Genomic DNA, 19,067 nt, shown 5'->3' on the forward strand with positions numbered 1-19,067 from the left:
ATGACCTTGACCTTGTCCACAGGTCTCTGCATCGATCTAAACTAGATTCTCTGGCTGGCTATAGATTCCGGTTTCGTCTCTTTTCAGTTTCTGTTCGAGTACGCTTTCCATGTCCTACTCGACCTCAACATTGTACCTATACTCATCAGAGAATCGAATATACCACTTCACCACTATCTCTTCACTAATCGACCTGGTGTAGCTGATCTGTCTGTCAAATAACTCCTCATACTGTACTGTAGCCTCCATCCGCCTTGTTCACCGCCTATGATACCATCGTGCTTGTCCCAAACAGGAAAAAGCACCCCCGCACCACTGACCTGCCTCACATCGAGTAACATCCTACGTGACTGAGGCTTAAAGCTTGCTGCTTAATGCTTTCTCGAACTTGCCTTTCATTAGCCCTGAGAGATCTACTAGAGAAACAGTACATACTTCCCCCGCCATTCCTCATAGATACTCCATACTAACAAGCATATATAGTTCCCCGCACCAACCCTCGAGAGCATCATATCATTACTATCCTGCATCCGCCTCTCTCCACAACAAACCACTCCTCAAGCTCTAAGAGTGCCTCTACAACTCTTCGCTATACCCAAGCAATGTCCCGCAAACTCCCCCTCCCCCTCCCTCTCCCAGAACCCCTAGCCTCCCTCCCCCGCTCTAATCTACTCTACCCATTCTCCTCCCCAATCCACCCATTACAAACCCTCTCTTCAACAGCAGCAGCAGCAGCAGACCGCAAGAGAAAAACAAAAATAACCATCCACGCCAAACGAGAAGACCACTCCTCCCCCCTCGCCTGCGCGGGAAACAAATACCGAAAACTCGAGTACATGATCCCGGATATCCTCTCTCCATCACCGAGGTACGGCGCCGGAATTGGCGGGGAATTGCCAGCTTCATTATCTACCTCGCGCCCAGGTCCAGGCTCAGGAAGTGAAACAGACAAAGACCCAAGCCAAGACCAAAGCCGAATAACAACCCTCGTAACCGAAGGCGCGATCCAAAGCAACCACACGGTACAAGTCGCCAGCGTGGCCTCGAAACTCGGTCTTGAGTCCGTGGTGCTGCTACATAAAGCCACAGGCGGCGGATTAGCAGCGTCAAGCGACAAAAACTCTTTCCTCCGCACTGGAAACGTCCAGATCGTGAAACTGCTTGGTGCGGATGTCCGGATTCTTGAACCGCCGAGTCCTCCAAAAACAGGAGATGATTATGTCCAAGATGTCCTAACGGAGTTGAGAAGAAGTGGGAAGAATCCATACTGGATCCCCTCTGGCGCGAGCCTGCATCCGCTTGGTGGGCTGGGGTATGCGCGGTGTGCGTTTGAGATTGTTGAGCAGGAGAAGGACCTCCCTGCCCCTCAGTCTCAGTCTGAGGGTTCCAGAAAAGAAGACAGAACTAGAGTGGCTAGTAGATTCGACTACATCTTCGTCGCCTGCGGCAGCGGCAGCACCCTGGCGGGCCTAATAGCCGGGTTTAAACTGCACGAGAAAACAAACCCTGACCTACCTGCCAATACCAATTCCAATCACAGACCAAGACCGAGACGTATAATCGGCATCCTGACATCCCCGACAGCGCGCAAAGCGTACCACGAGGAACGGATCCTGCGCTTTGCGCGCGCCGCGGGGGCGCAGATCGGGCTTGATCCGGAGAAGGATATTACAGCCGATGATGTTATTCTCGATGACCGGTTTACGGGGACGCGGTATGGGGTGTTGGATCGGGAGACGAGGGAGGCGTTGAAATTGTTTGCGGAGGGAGAGGAGGTGCTTTTGGATCCGGTTTATACGGCGAAGGTTGGGAGGGGTGTGTTGCATTGGGTGAACGGGGGGGAGATTGAGAGGGATGTTGCTTCTTTTCAGGGCCAAGGAAAGGGGGAGGGCCGGGGGGAGGAAGAAGTGAATGTGTTAGTTATACATACGGGCGGACAATCTGCGCTTGGGGCGTACGCGGACGTCTAGTTTAGTAGGATACCTTGCTTATATAGACATATAAATCTGAATCTAGGGCGGAATTTGGAAAGTGAAGATATTGAGAAAGAAGCGAATCGGATCGAATCGAATCTATCAATTAAAGGTACATCTGCAAGTAGAGAAGGAAGCTCAACTAGTCGTACATTGTATGGAATAAGAATAAAAAAGCAGGACCTTGAAGGTGGATGGAAAAAAAGAGGGGGGACATGAGGGATCTCACTCCACCCCAGTATAGGTCATAAAGCGAGCAGGCAGGTAGTCAGGTAGTGCGCAACCACCTCACCTTCAGTCCGAGTCCGGTCCAGCAGCAGAAAGAACAGAAGAAGAAGAAATCTCGCCAAATCTCCACCCGTACACCGACAAACACACCTACAGAAAGGATAAAAACTATTTTGAAAGGTGAACAGTAAGGAAGAAAGAAAAGAAAAGAACCAGACTCCAGGAAAGCAAAACGAGACATGCGTATCACTAACATCAGACATAATGGATCATACATCACAGTATAGAGGTCGCGAAGAGCGAGTCGAGATACCACGTTATTTGCGTAGCATCACGTCAATTGAGAGGGTGGAACACGAGGATGAGAGAAAAAGCGAGTTAGGCGGCTACAGTGGCTTCAGCTTCAGCATGACCGTTGACTTCTTGCGGCTTGTCCACTTCTCCATCATGGTCAGGTACAGGAATCGAGCTCTCTCTATCGTTGCCGACGTCGAGTAATTCCAGGGCTTCATTGGCATGGGTATTATCCATTGGCTCGGGGTCCTGTTCCGGATCGATATCTTGGTTTGTGAGGTCCGCAAAGACGTCATCCAGATTCCGAGGACTGCTACCGAAGGGATGGGAAGGTTCAACATCCATCCCAGGGAGTCCACCCGTGGTAGGCCGGGAAAAGCGAGGAGGGCTGAACAGAGGAAGACCATGATGGGGAGGTGAGGGAGATCGGGTTGGAAAGCCTGGAGAATTTGCGCCAACATGAGGGAGAAAAGCTGACGATTCAGGCGCGAATGCGGTAGTGTCGGCCGCGGGGAGGGAGTAACTTGCAGAAAATGGATAGGGTGGGTTTGAGGTGTCGTTAGGTGTCAGTGTGGGTTCCAAACGCGAGGAGTCTGCATTGGGGTTGACGCCTGGAGCATGAGATGCGGCCTGCATGGCAGGAGGTCGGCCTGGCTGAGAGTCGATGGACTTGCGCTTTGCTGGGTTCGGTTGCTTGGGCCGGAGATGAGCAGGAAGATCCTCAGGGCGTTCAACGCCCAGCTGAGCCATGATCTTCTGCTGTTTCGTCGGGCGAGGCTTTCTGGTTGACAAGGACTGCTCCAGGATTGGCGGTGGTTCAGGAGCAACGGGCTGCCACTTGTGGATCTCTTGTCGGAACAGATTCGTTTCATATGCAAGGAGAACCTCCGCACCTTCGATCTTGCGTAGATAGAAAATCAAGGTAGGCACCTCTTCAGTAGTCGTACACGCAGCATTAGTGAAACTCTGTAAGAAGTCACGGAATGAAGTCGCTTGATTGACGATGCTGTCAAGGATCGCCTCTTCGTCTGGCTGGAATGGAAGACCAGCAATCTCGGCCTGCCATTCTTGGAGATCCTCCAGCTTTGGACGGGCAGCATCGCGGGGAATCTTCTGCCGCCAGTCACAGATCGGGCAAGTGTACTTGTCGCACTCCTTGACTTTGCCTCGGGCGATCTTTAGGCATTTTCCGTGATACCTGTCATAGTTAGCAGCAGCACAGGAGAAATCAGGAAGTGGAGCTTACCATTCGCCACAAATCTCACACTCAATCATCATTCCAGCCTCCGAGTGTCTACAGATACAGAACACATCACGTTTTGCCATGGACTGCCTATTCCAGTATTGCGGCTGCGGCGCAGCATTGATTTCGCCGGGGCTGTTGTCTCTTGACGCTGGCTCGACAGGCGGGCGGAATCGATCCTCCAAGTCGAAGCAGTAGGAGTTGCGCTTCTCAACATACTCCATATGAGATTTCAGAATGTGCAATGGAGCGTTGGCCTTTCCGAACAGCTTCTTTCCTTTTCGCATCCAGTCCTCATGGCGCTTTTGTTCGCGCTCAAGATCGATCGCACCGGTAGGTCGACTATTCAGCTCCTCCAAAGACTCCATCAATTCCCGCACTTCCTTGTACTTAGGCCGATTCTTCAAGTCTGGGTCCTTGCTTCTCTCATATAACGTTTGTATCCGCTTTTGCGCCTCCCGTTGTTTGGTCAATATGGCATCTACAGCTGCAAGGGTATCTGGTGAGACCGGAAAACGCGTGGCCTGCGCAGATAGAGCTTCCAGCTGTTGATAATGAACCGCCTCTACGGACATCAGCTCCTTGGCCTTCGCCTCCCACGCTTCTCCATGACGGAATAGATCCTTGAAATGCAAAAGATGCTCGTTGGTATCCGACAATCCCAGTTGCTCCCCAGCCGCTATAAGCTCCTGGCAATCCTTCAGCGTCAGATATTGGTCACGCCTGCGCTTCGCATCCTCGTTCCACTTCATCTGTCGGACAATGTGTTCCAGTCCCTCAACTTCGGGTATATCCACGTTGAAATTCCGGGAGTTCTCCACTAGCTCTTCGATTTCCTGTACCGACCGGATATTTGGGTTTATGAGCGCAGCGCTAACGTCCTGGCGGAATTTCTCGATCTCGCGGGTTTTCTCTTCCAGGGCCGCCATCTGTGGACAGTCGAATGACAGTTTATCAGCCTCTGTAAGAAGGGCGTACATATTTTCAACCCTGCGGACTTCACGGTCACGTTCTTCCAGCTGCGAGGCTTTGGAAGAAGCCTTGCGCCACGCCTTCTCGTTCTTCCTTCGGTTCTGTTGCTTTCGCGTGATGTAGTTGGTTGCTTCTTCAACCCATTTATCGCACCGCTGAACGAAGGCCGCAAGATCTTCAAGACCAGGTAAATGGTATGGGATTTTCTCACCTTCATTAAGTAGGTTATGAAGGACCTTCAATTGGGGCTTAGGCTCATCTTCCAGAATGTTGTCGAGTTTCTGTCCCCATGCTTCCGGAATCCTGGATCGTTCCTCAACCTTCAGAACTAGGTCTTTCAGTTCGGCATCGCTCACACGGTAGCGCAGTTTATGATCGGACCCGAGCAGCTTTTGTGTTAGAGGTTCTCCGCAGCAATCGTGCGCATCCAGGTGTATCAGGCAAAGCGTCTTCCCAGACTTGTTGCACTTGAATTGCGTTAAGAAGATATACGACTTGCAATAATGGCATTGGTAGTCCTCTTCCGGCAAATCTTCGTTCTCGACCACGAGTTTAAGCTGGCAGTCACCAGTTGCGGCAGGATCTTCCGAGTATAGAGCGCAATTGTGAGGTGCTGCTTCCCGATGGCGTGTCGCGAACTCGGCTCGTTCACGCAACTCTCGAACGGTTGTTCGTTGGAGAGCAGGAGCAAGCCACTTGGCAGTTGAGATTGACGTATCGCGTGCAGCGGCCGTGAAAAGCAATTCATCGTGAGAGAAGCATGGGTGCCTGCGGAAGGCTTGAAGGCGCTGGACTCCCGAAGCTCCAAAGGGTTCCCAGTCCACAGGGGCAAAATTAACGGCCTCGTTGAAGTTAAAACCATGGTTAAATCCAGCGTGATATGCCTGGGGGAACGTAATCACGAACTGGCCAGCACGTTGATCGAGAGCGAAGACGTTTACTCCGGCTTTCCGCAACTGATCTGGAGGCATCAGTGTGACAAGCTGGAAGAGCAAGTCAGGCTGGCCTTCAAATAGCTCGGGAACAGCCTGTCGCATAGCCTCTTCGAACGCCTCGGCATCGGCTCCGGGAATACCGTACCAAGTCTTGGTCGCCCCGAAGTGCTGATAATTTGCGGAATATGCGTAGTGATCCTCGTTGTGCCAGCAAAAGGTAGAGAAGCACATGCCAACATAAACCCACGGAACAGTCATGCCTGAGATATCGGACTTGATGTGCCGGAACAGAGACTCTCCGTGGAAAGGAAGATTGTTTAGGTTCCACGGATCTTTTGAGTATGGATCAAGAGGATTGCGCTCAAGTGTGGGGAAGCCACTGCCATGAGTAGTTGAATGAATATCAGCTCCGTATTCGACTTCAACCGTCTCCGTCAGGCTTTCAACTAGTCTCCAAAACTCTCGCTCGACATCATCCTCAGACTCTCGTCGGTGAGTATTGAGAACAGGGTCGAAAGGCATTTTAGTCGAGAAATAGTTCTTCTTGAAGTTATTGGCCTTCTCTTGGAATTGCTTCAACGAGTAAACGCCGCCCTCTTCAAATCCGAATTCTCCAGTGCCGACCAGACATTTGGGGCAGTGCCAATCAAACTCCGGGATGTGGTGCAAGGGAGGGTCAAGACATGTTCGATGGAATCCCTGATCACAGCTGTCGCACACCAGAATGGAGGACCGATCATCGGACTTGCCGCAAGTCTCGCACTTCTGAGCTACATTTAGTGGTTTATCCCGACCAAAATTTGTCTCAATACTTACATCGCCGAACTTTCGTGAATCACTCTTTCTGGAGCGAGAGGGAGCTGGACGAAGAAGAGTCATTTGTGAACCTGCAATAGTCGGTAGAGGCGCGTCTATACCGGAGCATTAGAGTGCGCACATATAAATCAACCAATTATTACATACCTTTTCGTAACCGTTTACTCCGCCGCCCATTGGCATCCAATTCCCCGGCTTCGGCCTGAGATCCACTTTCCGCACTAATCGCTCGCTTCATTGTCGGAGCACCGTGGCCGTTCGACACTGGCGTCGAGTCTTTCGGGTGCTCAGAAACGCTTTTCGGGGTCATGGATTCGTGTTCGATTTCGCGCTTCACCGGCGGCGCGCTGTTTACTGCAACGAAAGAAGGCGATCGATTAACAGCGGTGAATCCACCAGCGTTCACAGCAGTAAATCCGGACGCAATTGGTCGGGGTGGCGTGGGCTCTACCGGTGGTGTAGGATTCTTAACGGGAGTAGCGGCGACTTCTTGCGGAGCAATTTGCGGGGCCAGAGGAGGGAGAGTTGAGGGACCATGAGGCGTGGCAGAGCGTGTGTCATTCTCAAGGGGTGTAGGCTTCTTCGGCATCGGCGAATGATTAGGCGAAGGGGTATACGGGCCACCATGTTCAATCTCGAGCTGTTGCTGTACTCCAGGCTTTGCGAGACGCAAATATTCCTCGTAAGGTTGAAGCCATCTTTGATAGGAGTTCTTGAGCGACGTCGAAAGAGAAGACATGATCTTTCCGCTGTAGCCGAGGTCGCGACCGATTTCCGCCCACTTTTTCATCTTGCACACCTGCTCAAAGCCACCACGAACCTCGACAGCCTTCTTCAACCGATATAGATCCAAAGGGCGCTTGTCGACGCTTGGGAAGCGATTTAGGTTGGTACCGTGCTGTTTGTGAAACTTGGCTAGCTGGTCAAGATAGTTCAAGTTCGCACGAGTTCCTGGGTCTGGGTCAGAACTGAGCTGCGGAGTACCGCCGGCAGCAAGCAACGCTGAACGCGGGGGCATACCTCCTTCTACCGAATTCAGCTCCTGGCGGCGGGTTTTGAAATGAAATCGCTGAAGCGGCAGATGGTTAGCTTATGAGTCTCACAGCATCGCATTGCAAGGGATAGAGATCCCGCGAGAGCACGAGCACCATCAAATAGATCGCACACCAAGTGTCCATACCTCCGTGTCAATAGCAAATGTCGGCTGCCAATTCTCTGGCGGTATAATCCTGCAAATGCCATATTTACTTCCTTCCGGCGCGATCTTGCGAATGTAGGCCTCAGGGTCTCTAAACTCGTCTTCGGTTGGGCGGAAAGTCGGCGCCTCTTGAAGGCCATGAGGGCGGACTCGGCTCGAAGGTTCGCGGGGGGCACTAGGTTGCCCTCGCCTCTCGACAGACGACAAGTCGAGGGGTGCGGATCGCCGCGAGCTCAAGGGTACATTATGGGAATGGGACGGATGGGTGCTTGAGGAACGGGTGGGCTGACGGCTCGCTGGCGGCTGTATGCCTGTCGAGTTCCCTCCCGTTGCGGCCGGAGCCACCATGGCTGACTGACAACCGGAGGTCGAATTGTTGTGCGCGTGCGTTTATCGCAGAGGGAAGGCCAGGGTCCTATGCGAAAAACCCATGAGAGAGAAGGTCTAGCAAACAATGAAACAGGTGAGAACAGTCACGCGATGTGAAGAAGCAAGTGAGGTGAAAATAGAGGGTGGGTGAGAGGTCGGAAGGGTCGATAGGGTGTGGAGGAGGAAGGAGGGGGGTGGAGGGAAGTTACTGGAGTGGATGGGGGATGAGAGCGATGGCCGTGAACAGGTCAAACACGGGTGATGAAGGGAAGACCGAGATGGGCCCGGCAGAGGGCTGGCTCAGAACTAGTGAAGTGTAGCAATGTGGACTGTGGAGTCTCGGAAGAACAACAAGAACAAGAACAAGCACAGCAGCTCTCGCTCAGTCTCGCTCAGTCGTAAAAGGTCACGGTTGGGTAGGAGTCTATAAATTAGCGGTGGTTAACCGACTATCATAGCCAAGTCAATACCCAGTGAACTGCTCGCCAGTTGACTGGTTGGTGGGCAAGCAGCCCGGGCCAAAAAGGGAAAACTAGTGCTGCTCAGGGACCTGTTGTGGTGGTCTGACCTACCTTGAATTGACGACTGGGTTCAGAGTCAAGAGATGAACTTCCGACAAGACCTTCCAACAGTAGATAATGAGATTGATGAATGAAGCCTTGCAGTTCGCAGAGAAAGATATGGCTGGAAAGTAGACTTTGCCAGCTTCAACAAGATTTGATCACGACTCGAAATCTCTGCCTCAGGCTTCTATGCCCTGTATTGTCAGTAACACCCTGTACGGTATTGAAAGATATAGTCCGCAAACGATAATATAAGAAAACCTCAGCAATGCCAGCTACCCGATTTACGATAATAAATTTCCATGATTTCTCCAATAAAAGCTTGAGAATTGGCTGTCTAAGTCTACGGAATTCATTGCGCTGCCCATGATCTCTAAGTTTTCAAAAATTGAGCCACTGGACCTACTAAGCCAAAAGCGATGACCGGGCCTTGAGGCCCGTCACCTGACCCATGTTAATCGCGCAAACTTGTAAGGGCGATACAGATGTGAGAGCTCACATCCCAGCCACCCAAGCTAGCATCCGTTCCCTGAAAATGCTGAAGCACTGAAACGGTTCTATGCGATTCGGTGAAAGCCAATCTTTCCAGACCTTTTTTTTCCCGGATAAAACTTCCGGCCTTACAAACTTTTCAGAAGGACAAGCAAGATCCCGAGGTTTAGCTGAGCGAGCAGACCCGATTCTCAGGCTCGGCCCGTCAAACCCATGTGGTAACGTTCTTGCTGAAGTCCTACAAACAAGAGGGCATTCGAGTCTCGATGGGTAGGCGCCACTTGTATCTTGTTTGGGTGAATGCGATGCAGTAGTGTCATATGCCTCCATGAGACAGTTTGGGGACATTTTGCGAGCGCCAACAGGCATAGTAGCTTGACTGGGTGTTCAGCCTAGTTCTTCGTCCGTATCCTCTATGATCAATTCGACTTTTGAGGCTGTCCGATCCTGCTCAGAGGCCTGTTTTGTACCGGATTCTGAGTCGGAATCTAGAATATTGTCCCAATAGTCATCTAGAGAATCTGTGTCATGTCCATCATCGTTCTGAGAACCGGCTGGTACAGCCTTTGTTGTCCCATCTATCTTTTCCTTGACCGTCGTCTTCTTCAATAGCTTTCGCTCCTTTCTCTCGAATTTGAGCAACATATTCTTTAGCATATCTTTTCCACGCGTTCGAATGCTCAGCTCTCGCATCATGAGCGGCCATTGGACTGTCTGAGTACATGCAGGGCACTGCCCAGAAAGCGGTATGAACCCATCACGATCTTGTGTCGCTTCCATGAATCTTGTGGATAAGCACAGCAGATGCGTACTGCAGTTGCAGCTCGCGTGGTGGCAAACAACAATCGAATTGTCTTCATCAAAAGGTGCTTCGCAGATCTTGCAGCGCAGGTTCCTGATGTCGTCTAACAAAAACATTGCTTTTTCGAGATAGTTTTTGAGAGGCGCATAGTTTGTTTCGATGCTCTGAATGTTTCTGGCTTTTAGATGTCGCTGCTCGGGGTCGATACCGAAATCCGTACAATCGCCATCCGGTATAACTTTGAAATGGTCAGGAATGATCCCATCTACACGGTCACACCAAAGCTTCCAGGCTTGTAAGACATCCGGGGAGAAGAATCGTAAAGTGAGAGGCCATCGGCCAAAGTAGTCGGAACGTAATAGGAGATGTAGGTCTTCCACGTGGGCCTTCAAAGACTTCCGACTTCGTGCAGCTGGAGGTCTTCGCTTCTTGGCCTTCTTTAGCTTCTCATCATCCAATGCCTCTCCCTGAGCCTTCGTTTTCTTTCGTGCTTTAGGCTTGTTTGCAGTTGGTTCCAGGACAGCATCATCTTCTAGATCTCCTTCAGCCTTACCCGGGAGAGCCTTGGTGATATGACGGGTAGCTGTTGGATGCTGCCACGCCCATCTGAGGAACTTTAGTGATGAGGACCACATGCTAATAAAGGCTATCACTTACTCGAACTGTAACGCTGCAATACGACTCGTAAACCCTTCTACAATCATTGTCATCTCCCATGGCCGTCGTTTTTCATCTGCTGTTCGGCAGGCGCCGCCCTTAGATAATCCATTATGTTGAGCCAGGCGACGAGCGGGATCAGGCGTGGAACCAATATATAAAGCTGAAGTCTTATACCCCGTGCCCAAGGAGCGAAGTAGGTAGCAGCAATAGAAGGCTGGTATTATCTTCGGCTGGTCATCCTCCATCGTGGCGAATACAAGTACTGAACCTTCGAAAAAAGGAGGATGTGGGGTCCATATAGCCATGCAACAAATATGATTGGGCTGTATGTATAGGCTATGTCGACATGTTGAATTTCTGCGACTCTAGATTTTTAAGAATAACTTGGTATGCCCAGGTGTCGAGCCTCGAGAGACAAATGGGTCAGCGCCGTCAGCGCCGTCAGCGCCTGAGGCAGGTATATATATCCGTAACCGGGGCAATGACGTGCAGAGGCTTGGCTTTTCGTGTCAGGCACCACAGCGGGTATACCTCTTAGGTATGCAGTCTTTCTTAAATCCAATGAAGCCAGTATGAGGAGCTTCCATAATATCTCTTGAACGGTACGAGATTGAAAATTGCCCTGCAATGAGCTGCTCGAGAAATGGTCCTCTGGATCACGTGATCTATACTGAGAGATGATTGTGAAACGAGCGCGGCCCGGCTTTCATGTCTTCATGTTGTTATCTTGCGTCTATTGTATTGGTCTATAATTCTAGGTCTGTCTGTTGTGGGTTCGTGTGCCCTGCGTGATTGAGGTAGGATTAAATAGGGTTCGATGCCGGCAGAATCATGGTTAGCTGAGCGGGCGATGCTGCAGGGGCATCTTCAGGGTGCTTGAAGTTGGAGGGGTCTTGGGGATTCATGAAGCTGGTCTCCAAAACGTCCAATGTAGTGGACAGTCCGTCTGCGGCTTGTTATTAAATGGGCGTCAACTTTCCGAGAGGGCTTGCTGGGTCCAAGCGCAGGATACACTCAGTCACAATCTTCGATATGTCTTGTGATACCTCGTCAATTGACCTGCCAGCATCGACTACCTGGACCTCACTCCCTTGCTGACGGTCGAAGATGGTCTTGAACAGCTCGCGAACATGAGCCTGCATCGTCTCGTTCTCGTAGCGCTCTCCGCCGAACCCACCGCGCTTTGCGGCTTCTTGAGGAGAGATGCTAAGGAAGAGGCAAAGGTCCGGCTTGGGTAAGCCAACCTCTGGTAGCCAGGCCCATTCTAGGGATAGAGAAGGGTTCGCTTTTGCGGCCGAGTAAACTGCGCCGGAGTATGAGTAGCGGTCTATGATGATATGGTTTCCACTGGCAATGTCGGATTCAATGCTTTTCGCAAGCTCCCATCGGTTTGCGGAGAAGAGGAGATGAATAGAATGGTCGTCCAAGTGCGATTGCCCACGCAGATAGCCGTCAATTAGCTGTCCTATGGCCGTTGTTCGATCTAGAGGGCAGTTGGGTCAGTTGTGCTTGTATGACCTTGATAGAAAAGAACGTCATACCTGGGAATCTGATGTACTTCACAGGACGACCTGCTTCCTGTAGAAACTTGCGCAGGAACTCGCATTGGCTGGATTTGCCTGCACGATCCAGACCTTCCACAACAATAAGGGCCCCGCGTCGCGTTGGGTTCATGACCATGTTGACAGGGAGAGAAACTGGTGTCACAACGAAGCTCTTAGGGTGTTGCTAGGAAGAATATAGGAGCCCCGAGTTATCGGCAAGCTTGAGGGGTTTTTTATATTTTCAAGGCGCGTAGATTCTAGAAAGATGTGAAAAGGTCAACGTCACAGGGAGATCAGGGTCGCCCAGCAGGCCCACTCTGGATAAACTCAATTTGGGCGATCGGAGCTAAATCGATAAGGGACTTTCTTCTCGTCACCACACCCCAACCAATTCCTGTTAACGATCTCAACTAAGAACGCGATGGGATCTGATACGCCCCTACAGCTGCCGAATGAAATGTTCAACTTCAGTCTCCAGGGATCCGCAGCAGCAGTCCTCGCCCCGCGGCTTGGAAGATTGACTGTTACAGGCAGAAAACCCATATCGACCCCTCACTATATTCCATTGACATCGCGAGGAGCGGTGCCTCATCTGGCGCATGATGTGATTCGAGATAGCACATCTATCAGTAGTCAGTTCATCGGGCTGGAAGATTGTGAGATTGCTCCTCATGTCTAAATTTGAAGAGTCCGCAAACTGACAGTTAAATGCCCACCGGGGCTCAGATATCAGTCATAGAAAAGAGGGACCAGCTTAAGAATGTCCTACCTATACCTCTATATGCAGCTCCTATTGCACCTCACGAATCCGCCCTCCGCAAGTTCATCTGCGCCCCCGATGACCACCTGTTAATTTTTGGCCCTCGTCGCGAACCTCCGATCGCGTGCCCACCGACGAATACGCCGAGCTCGATAGCTGTCCTGACCTCAGTGGGCTTCAGACAACTAGAGGCAACCGAGTATGTTGAGGCCATCCAGAAGATCAGCCCGGATGTTGTGGTTGGGTTTGCAGATCTAGTGCTTGGAAAACCACCGGGATACAAAAGGCGCGCGAAGATGGTCGACCGGACACACGCCTTCACCACTCACGCAACAGAAAACCTCTACGGACCCGATATCTCTGAACACAGCCGGTCAAATGCAGCATATTTCGCTCCTATACTCCCTCTCGAAAACACCGAGCAACAAATATACCTCGAAGACCTCGAAACGGACATCCGGCCCTTCCTCTCCGGCCTCGCCCTCTACGAGTCTGCTTCCCTCTCAATCGTCCCCGAGGCCCTAGGCGACCTCCCTCGACTCCTCTTCAGCGGTCCAGCTACTCCCCATGACCTCCTTCGCGAGATCTCCCTCGGCGCAGACCTCCTCACAATCCCTTTCATATCCGTCGCTTCCGACTCCGGAATGGCCCTCAACTTCGTCTTCCCACCACCAACCGCCACCGAAGCATCAGAACCAGGACGCCCCTCCAAACCACTCTCCTTTGCCGACGACCTCTGGACGCCCTCAAACGCCACAGATACCAACCCTCTAGATATTAACTGCACCTGCTACGCCTGCAAAACCCACCACCGCGCATACATCAACCACCTCCTCAACGCAAAGGAAATGCTCGCCTGGACCCTCCTCCAAATCCACAACCATCACGTCATGGACAACTTCTTCTCCGGCGTCCGTCAGAGCATTGAACGCGGGACCTTCGACGAAGACGTCCGCATATTCCAGGAGACATACGCTCCTGAATTCCCCGAACCAACGGGCCAAGGACCGCGGTATGTTCATCCACACTATCTTATCTTAAAAGTTACTTCTCTCTCGTGTCAATAGTGCTAATAACATAACCAGACTCCGCGGTTATAAAATGCCCGCCGCCGCCGGCCCCGGCCAACAACGTCGGGCACCGGCTTACGGAAGACTGGATCTTACCGCGGAGAAATTCGCAGAGTCGCAGTCTGATGTTGCGACGCCGGATACTGGCGCTGAGGGGTTGGAAGAGCATGGATTTGCGGAGAAGGTTTAGGATTGACTATTGAGTATCAAGATTGGTTAGGTATAGTTTTAGTATCGCATATACATATCTATAACTATAAGATTTCGTGAATGAAGAGAGCTCTCGGATATAACCATAGTATTTGTTTATTGTTGAATGTAAATTATAGAAAGGTTGACGCGGAGTCTACGTGTCAAAGTTTAGTGGAAGGTTGGTTCACTTGTGAACTAATTGTAAGTTTTAGCTAGCGGAATAGAAAGATAATAGAAATGTATAGTATAGTGAATAAGACTAACCCCGGTTCGCCAAACAGTGATGTTGAATGTTATATGTACACCAAGTTGAAGATAGATTGCTTGCTTGCTGGATGGATGAAAATACTCTCTAGAATACCACCATACACCACACCCCATACGTCTCCCCTACAAGCCTCCAGTTACCATAACACTTGACCTACCATAACTCCGCTAAGCTATGCATTGAATGATCCCAGCCATCATTATCATTCAGAAGGAACACCGTCTACGACTCAGCCAGCACCCTCCACATGAACTTCCTCTCGTCCTCCTCCTCCTTTGAGCCGATCTTCGTGCCCGCGCCAAAGTCCTGCCCGACAACACAAACAAGCCAAACGTCGTTCTTGGTCTGATCTAGGAAGCGCTCTGTCGGGGAGTTTCTAGGATAGATGCGGCGCCACTCGTCCCAGATTCTGTATGCTTCGTCTCCCCAAGCGCGGAAACTGACTTCTTCGATAATAGTCGGGGTGACGATTTCCTTGCCCCGGAAGACACCCCAGGTGACAGCGTTGACGTTGTTTGGGTTCATTTCGACGGGCTCGGTGTCGTTTGTTTGGGCGGGGAGGGAAGACTCAAAGTCGCCTTTGACGTTTGTTGCGAACCAGGCGAGTTTCTCGTGGCCGTGTTGTTGCAGAACGGGTTTGAGGGTTTTTGTGAAGTCGGAGGTAGGGCAGAAGAACTCGACAAAGGGCTTTTGGAAAACGAAGCCCTCGCCTGGTGGGCCCCAGCCGAACACTGGGTGGTCGCTGCGGACGCCGTTAACGGCGGGTTGGGAGGCGAGCGTCCACCAGCCCTTGCGGTCGATGAGGTTGAGGAGCTCGGGGCGGATGGTTTCTGTTTCGGCGTTGAGACCGCTGGTGTCTTCTTCAGCGCCTCCTTCGGACCAGGGGACCATGTAGAGGTCGCCGGAGACGTGGCGGCGGAAGAGCTTGCTGATGTCGTCTGGGGTGACGGGGTAGCCCCAGATGCGGTGGGCAACGGACGGGGCGACATGGAGGGAGGGGCCGTAACCGTCTATTTCACCGAAGGCAGGGGAGCGAGCGTCACCCCAGCGGCCGTTGGGGAAGTCGTCCCAGGTGGCTTCTCGGCCTAGAGCGCCGAGACCTTCGGAGATTTGAAGAGTTGTGTTGCGATCTGGTGGTTGTGCGGGCATACCTGCGCTGGCGGCGGTAGCTTCGTGTGTGATGGAGTCTCTGGAAGAGGGTGCGGAAATCTTATCAACAATCACACGGTTGTGGGGAAGTGAGTTGATAGACGACGTTCGCCGCCGGGACTTTGAACGTGCTCTGGCTGCGTCGACAGTGAGTAGAGACACGTCTTCAACCACCGCTTCATCCTCATCGTAATCTGGAATAAGCTTGCATCGTTCAAGAATGAAGGATACTGTCTTCTCTAAATTTAGAGTGTAAAAGTGGAATCCTCGGAAACCTGAAGAAGGTAACTTTCTGATACCGTCGACCAGTTCAGCGATTATATCCACACCCAGACGCTTGACTGCATCGTCATCGTGTCTAGCCGCCTCAAGCTTCGCAAGAATCGGCGCGGGAATCTTGACATGGCTAAGCTTTGTCACTCTCGTCAAGATCTTGTAGCTGTGAATGGGCATCAAGCCCGGTACGATTGGAATAGTCTTGAAAGCGCCAGACTCATGGTTTCGGAGCATGCTCTCAAACTTCGTGTATGCGTCGATATCGTATGTCAACTGTGTCATGATAAAGTCCGCGCCAGCCTGCGTCTTCTCAACCAACCACGGCAAATCAACGGCCGGGTCCTGGACATCCTGGAACGAATCCGCGGGATGGCCCTCCGGGTAGGCCGCAACGCCAATGCAGAAATAATCGCCATACTTTTTCCGGATGTATCGGACCAAGTCCACGGCGAAAGTGAAATCCTTATTACTGTCATCCTCCCCATGCATATTGTACTCCTCGCTGCGGGGAGGATCGCCACGTAGTGCCAGAATGTTCCGGATTCCCAGTACCTTTGCCTCCTCAAGCGCCTGATCTACCAAGGCTCGGCTCATGTTCGTACATGTCAAGTGTAAGCATGTAGTCAGCTGTAACTGTCGCTGGCAGATTTCCGCCAACTCCAGCGACCTTGCTGCTGTGCTTCCTCCAGCACCCCAAGTGACCGTAACGAAAAGCGGGCGTAAGGCTTGTGCCATACGTTCTAATCGCGCTTGTAAGTTGGCAAAACCCTACATTTACACCAATTGTTAGCCCAGGGATTTGGTCTTTGAAGGCGACATCGCCGAATGCGGGGAGGAATAGAGCCCCACCATTTGAGTCTTTGGAGGGAAGAACTCAAGAGAGAAGTAATTTGCGCCTGGCGGCAGGGCCGCGATCTTGTCTGTGATCTTCTCCATGGTTGCAGGCGTATTTTCCTGACTGAGTGTATGGTGGGAGTAGGAAGGGAGAGAAAAAGAGGAGGAGAGTGACGAATTCGGGGAGGACTTTCGGTCCCTGGGTGGGTTTTTTGGTCGCCCCTCTGTCCGGCTTTCGGCCTGCCACACGGCGTCATACTCCGGTGGTTCGCGGCAGATGTACAATTGTTTCTCATTTGAGTCATGGTAATGTCTCTTTGATAAAGAGGATATACTCTTGGAGTTTATTGCTTTGTTTTCAACGTGGGCTCCTGCACCCCTCTCTAGAACCGTCTCCTCGCTGCAGAGGCATGCACCGCATCTCCGGATAGTAGTCAACGCACAGCGAAACATTGAAGAAACAGTATAGTGATCACCCCTCAGGGCTTCCTCTTCGAGAGAATCCTAGCTAGCTAAAGTTGAAGTCATCGCAATCTAGACTGCAAACACAGCAAACAGATGGGGGGCCTCACCACCTTCGAATAAACAGAACTGAGCAAAAAAATAAAACCGACCAGTTCCTGAGAGGCAAACGGGCCTTGCTATTTGGCGACGGAGAACATCTTTCGACTCCTCAGTACCCCAATCTCAAACCGAGCAACTCAAAATGCCCTCTGCCCGCACCCCAGCTTCTCTACGATCATTCCGCTTCTCAGCGCGCAAATATCTCCAAACTCCCCGTCGCCAGTTCTCCACACCGAATCCCTCCTCGCAACCAACATCTCCCCCAAAAGACGCCCAGTCGCGCCTCCGCCGGCTCAATGACCGTCTCCCGTCGTTCCTGCGCGCCTACACGACCCCTTTACTGGGTGCGCCGGCAACCCACGTCACATCGTTCTTGATCCTGCACGAGATCACAGCAGTTGTCCCGCTCTTCGGACTTGTCGCGGCGTTCCATTATGGCGGGTGGCTACCTGATTTTACGTCTTATAGCGGGTTTGAGGAGGGGACGAGGAGGTTTGGGAAGTGGTTGAGGAAAAGGGGGTGGGTGGAGGATGTTGATGCGGAGGTTGCGCAGGGGACAGATACGGCTGTAGCTACGGCTACGGAGAAGGAGGGCGTGCGGTTGGTTCTGGAGTTTGCGACTGCTTATGCGGTTACAAAAGCTCTGTTGCCTTTGCGCATTGCGGGGAGTGTCTGGGCGACACCGTGGTTTGCGAGGGTTGTTCTGGGTTCGGTTGGGCGCGGAGTGAAGAGGTTGTTTCGGAGGTGATGTGCTGTGAGTCAATATACTGTATAGATATAGACGGGTGGTAGGTATCCGAGAAGTTTTATTTATTGGTGAAATTCTATATCTGACGGCTTCTGCTGTCTTTGTACAACTGCTCCATCACAGATACAGCTTCCTAGGACCGATGCTGTTGGAAGAGAATTTACTCCTTCTCGTAGATCCAGCCGAAAGCGTTGAGCTTGTAGTTCTGGACCTCCTCGGGGGTGAACCAGAGGGCAATCTCCTTCTTGGCGTTCTCGACGCTGTCGGAGCCGTGGCAGACGTTGCGGCCGACATCGATGGCGAAGTCACCACGGATGGTGCCGGGAGCGGAGGCAAGGGGGTTGGTGGCACCGAGGATGGTACGGCCGGTCTTGACGGCATCACGGCCCTCCCAGACCATGGCGACGATGGGGCCGCTGAGCATGTCTGCTGTATGTTAGCATGTTCGAATGGCATGATATCTTCAGCGAAACTTACAGGAGACGAGACCGGGGAAGAAGGGCTTCTCCTTGAGGTCAGCGTAGTGCTGCTCGAGCTGAGAGCGGGGAGGAGAGGTGAGCTTCATGGCAGCGAGCTTGAAGCTGGTCACTGTTAGCATCGTGGCAGAGACTAATCGAGGGGCATACGCACCCACGGTTTTCGAAGCGAGAGATGATGGGGCCGACGAGTCCACGCTGGGAATTGTCAGTTCATGGTCATGATCTTGAGCCGCAATCAATTCCAGTGATCTACTGGAGTATCATTGCTCAATGCGTACCTGGACACCGTCGGGCTTGATGGCGATGAAACTACGGTGAACAGTTAGCTGATTGGGTTCAGGATGAGGGGTAGCAGTAAGGAGAGACAGGAGAGTGCATTGATGCATTGATGCATTGAAAGGGATGTCCATGTACTTACGTCTGCTCGTTAGACATTTTGAGAGAATCGGAGATGTAGAAGACGAGGAAGTCAACAAGATGCGATTGAAGAGAAAGGAAGAAGCGGAAGCTGGCGTTGAGCTGGCGAAATTCTTCTCTTATTCCAGTCTAAACGCCGGTGTGGGGCCTGAGAGTTTCTGAGAGGGGCATGCTTAGCAGCCTTGCCGCCTGAATGGTCAGGACTCAGCTGTTGCTGCCTG

The 19,067-nt window shown here is 51.9% G+C and overlaps 8 protein-coding genes across 8 annotated transcripts; 3 read left to right on the forward strand and 5 right to left on the reverse strand.

The window, feature by feature from the left end:
- Window positions 1–602: 602 nt before the first annotated feature.
- Window positions 603–1,970, forward strand: BJY04DRAFT_213802 (1-aminocyclopropane-1-carboxylate deaminase/D-cysteine desulfhydrase; the record flags this gene model as incomplete). Its single annotated transcript, XM_073715033.1, has 1 exon — window positions 603–1,970. The coding sequence occupies one exon, from the start codon at window positions 603–605 to the stop codon at window positions 1,968–1,970; it is 1,368 nt and encodes a 455-aa protein (XP_073576084.1).
- A 609-nt stretch (window positions 1,971–2,579) lies between these two features.
- BJY04DRAFT_213803 (putative PHD transcription factor (Rum1)) lies at window positions 2,580–8,007 on the reverse strand (the record flags this gene model as incomplete). Its single annotated transcript, XM_073715034.1, has 5 exons — window positions 2,580–3,693; window positions 3,742–6,410; window positions 6,462–6,556; window positions 6,609–7,530; window positions 7,642–8,007. 5 exons carry the CDS (start codon window positions 8,005–8,007, stop codon window positions 2,580–2,582), a joined length of 5,166 nt encoding a protein of 1,721 aa, XP_073576085.1.
- Window positions 8,008–9,470: 1,463 nt separating this feature from the next.
- BJY04DRAFT_205015 (uncharacterized protein) lies at window positions 9,471–10,790 on the reverse strand (the record flags this gene model as incomplete). Its single annotated transcript, XM_073713554.1, has 2 exons — window positions 9,471–10,491; window positions 10,543–10,790. The coding sequence occupies 2 exons, from the start codon at window positions 10,788–10,790 to the stop codon at window positions 9,471–9,473; spliced, it is 1,269 nt and encodes a 422-aa protein (XP_073576086.1).
- A 147-nt stretch (window positions 10,791–10,937) lies between these two features.
- Window positions 10,938–12,365, reverse strand: BJY04DRAFT_178792 (bifunctional thymidylate/uridylate kinase). The gene is made up of 2 exons (XM_073709793.1): window positions 12,087–12,365; window positions 10,938–12,028 (listed from the first exon to the last, which is right to left on the reverse strand). Exons 1-2 carry the CDS (start codon window positions 12,223–12,225, stop codon window positions 11,505–11,507), a joined length of 663 nt encoding a protein of 220 aa, XP_073576087.1. The 5' UTR covers window positions 12,226–12,365; the 3' UTR covers window positions 10,938–11,504.
- Window positions 12,366–12,797: 432 nt separating this feature from the next.
- Window positions 12,798–14,109, forward strand: BJY04DRAFT_213806 (tRNA-ribosyltransferase family protein; the record flags this gene model as incomplete). The annotated part of the gene is made up of 2 exons (XM_073715035.1): window positions 12,798–13,861; window positions 13,935–14,109. 2 exons carry the CDS (start codon window positions 12,798–12,800, stop codon window positions 14,107–14,109), a joined length of 1,239 nt encoding a protein of 412 aa, XP_073576088.1.
- Window positions 14,110–14,338: 229 nt separating this feature from the next.
- Window positions 14,339–16,763, reverse strand: BJY04DRAFT_229360 (methylenetetrahydrofolate reductase (NAD(P)H) MET12). The gene is made up of 2 exons (XM_073719054.1): window positions 16,654–16,763; window positions 14,339–16,572 (listed from the first exon to the last, which is right to left on the reverse strand). Exons 1-2 carry the CDS (start codon window positions 16,738–16,740, stop codon window positions 14,602–14,604), a joined length of 2,058 nt encoding a protein of 685 aa, XP_073576089.1. The 5' UTR covers window positions 16,741–16,763; the 3' UTR covers window positions 14,339–14,601.
- Window positions 16,764–17,217: 454 nt separating this feature from the next.
- BJY04DRAFT_100179 (uncharacterized protein) lies at window positions 17,218–18,030 on the forward strand. Its single transcript, XM_073707916.1, has one exon. It carries the CDS (start codon window positions 17,345–17,347, stop codon window positions 17,948–17,950), a length of 606 nt encoding a protein of 201 aa, XP_073576090.1. The 5' UTR covers window positions 17,218–17,344; the 3' UTR covers window positions 17,951–18,030.
- Window positions 17,941–19,038, reverse strand: BJY04DRAFT_178801 (nucleoside-diphosphate kinase). Its single transcript, XM_073709794.1, has 5 exons — window positions 18,848–19,038; window positions 18,708–18,738; window positions 18,581–18,624; window positions 18,428–18,531; window positions 17,941–18,376 (listed from the first exon to the last, which is right to left on the reverse strand). The coding sequence occupies exons 1-5, from the start codon at window positions 18,862–18,864 to the stop codon at window positions 18,111–18,113; spliced, it is 462 nt and encodes a 153-aa protein (XP_073576091.1). The 5' UTR covers window positions 18,865–19,038; the 3' UTR covers window positions 17,941–18,110.
- Window positions 19,039–19,067: the final 29 nt, after the last annotated feature.

This window comes from Aspergillus karnatakaensis (genome assembly GCF_047715665.1).
Source record: "Aspergillus karnatakaensis strain CBS 102800 unplaced genomic scaffold BJY04scaffold_4, whole genome shotgun sequence".
NCBI classification, from domain to species: domain Eukaryota; kingdom Fungi; phylum Ascomycota; class Eurotiomycetes; order Eurotiales; family Aspergillaceae; genus Aspergillus; species Aspergillus karnatakaensis.

Coding starts and splice junctions, on each gene's coding strand:
- BJY04DRAFT_178792 (XM_073709793.1), bottom strand. CDS start 12,225: ATGGTCATGAACCCAACGCGACGCGGGGCCCTTATTGTTGTGGAAGGT. Junction 12,029..12,086: donor GAAGTACATCAGATTCCCAG/GTATGACGTTCT, acceptor ACTGCCCTCTAG/ATCGAACAACGGCCATAGGA.
- BJY04DRAFT_229360 (XM_073719054.1), bottom strand. CDS start 16,740: ATGGAGAAGATCACAGACAAGATCGCGGCCCTGCCGCCAGGCGCAAAT. Junction 16,573..16,653: donor TCCCTCCAAAGACTCAAATG/GTGGGGCTCTAT, acceptor GTGTAAATGTAG/GGTTTTGCCAACTTACAAGC.
- BJY04DRAFT_100179 (XM_073707916.1), top strand. CDS start 17,345: ATGCCCTCTGCCCGCACCCCAGCTTCTCTACGATCATTCCGCTTCTCA.
- BJY04DRAFT_178801 (XM_073709794.1), bottom strand. Junction 18,625..18,707: donor TCAAGCCCGACGGTGTCCAG/GTACGCATTGAG, acceptor GACAATTCCCAG/CGTGGACTCGTCGGCCCCAT. Junction 18,377..18,427: donor CTTCCCCGGTCTCGTCTCCT/GTAAGTTTCGCT, acceptor AACATACAGCAG/ACATGCTCAGCGGCCCCATC.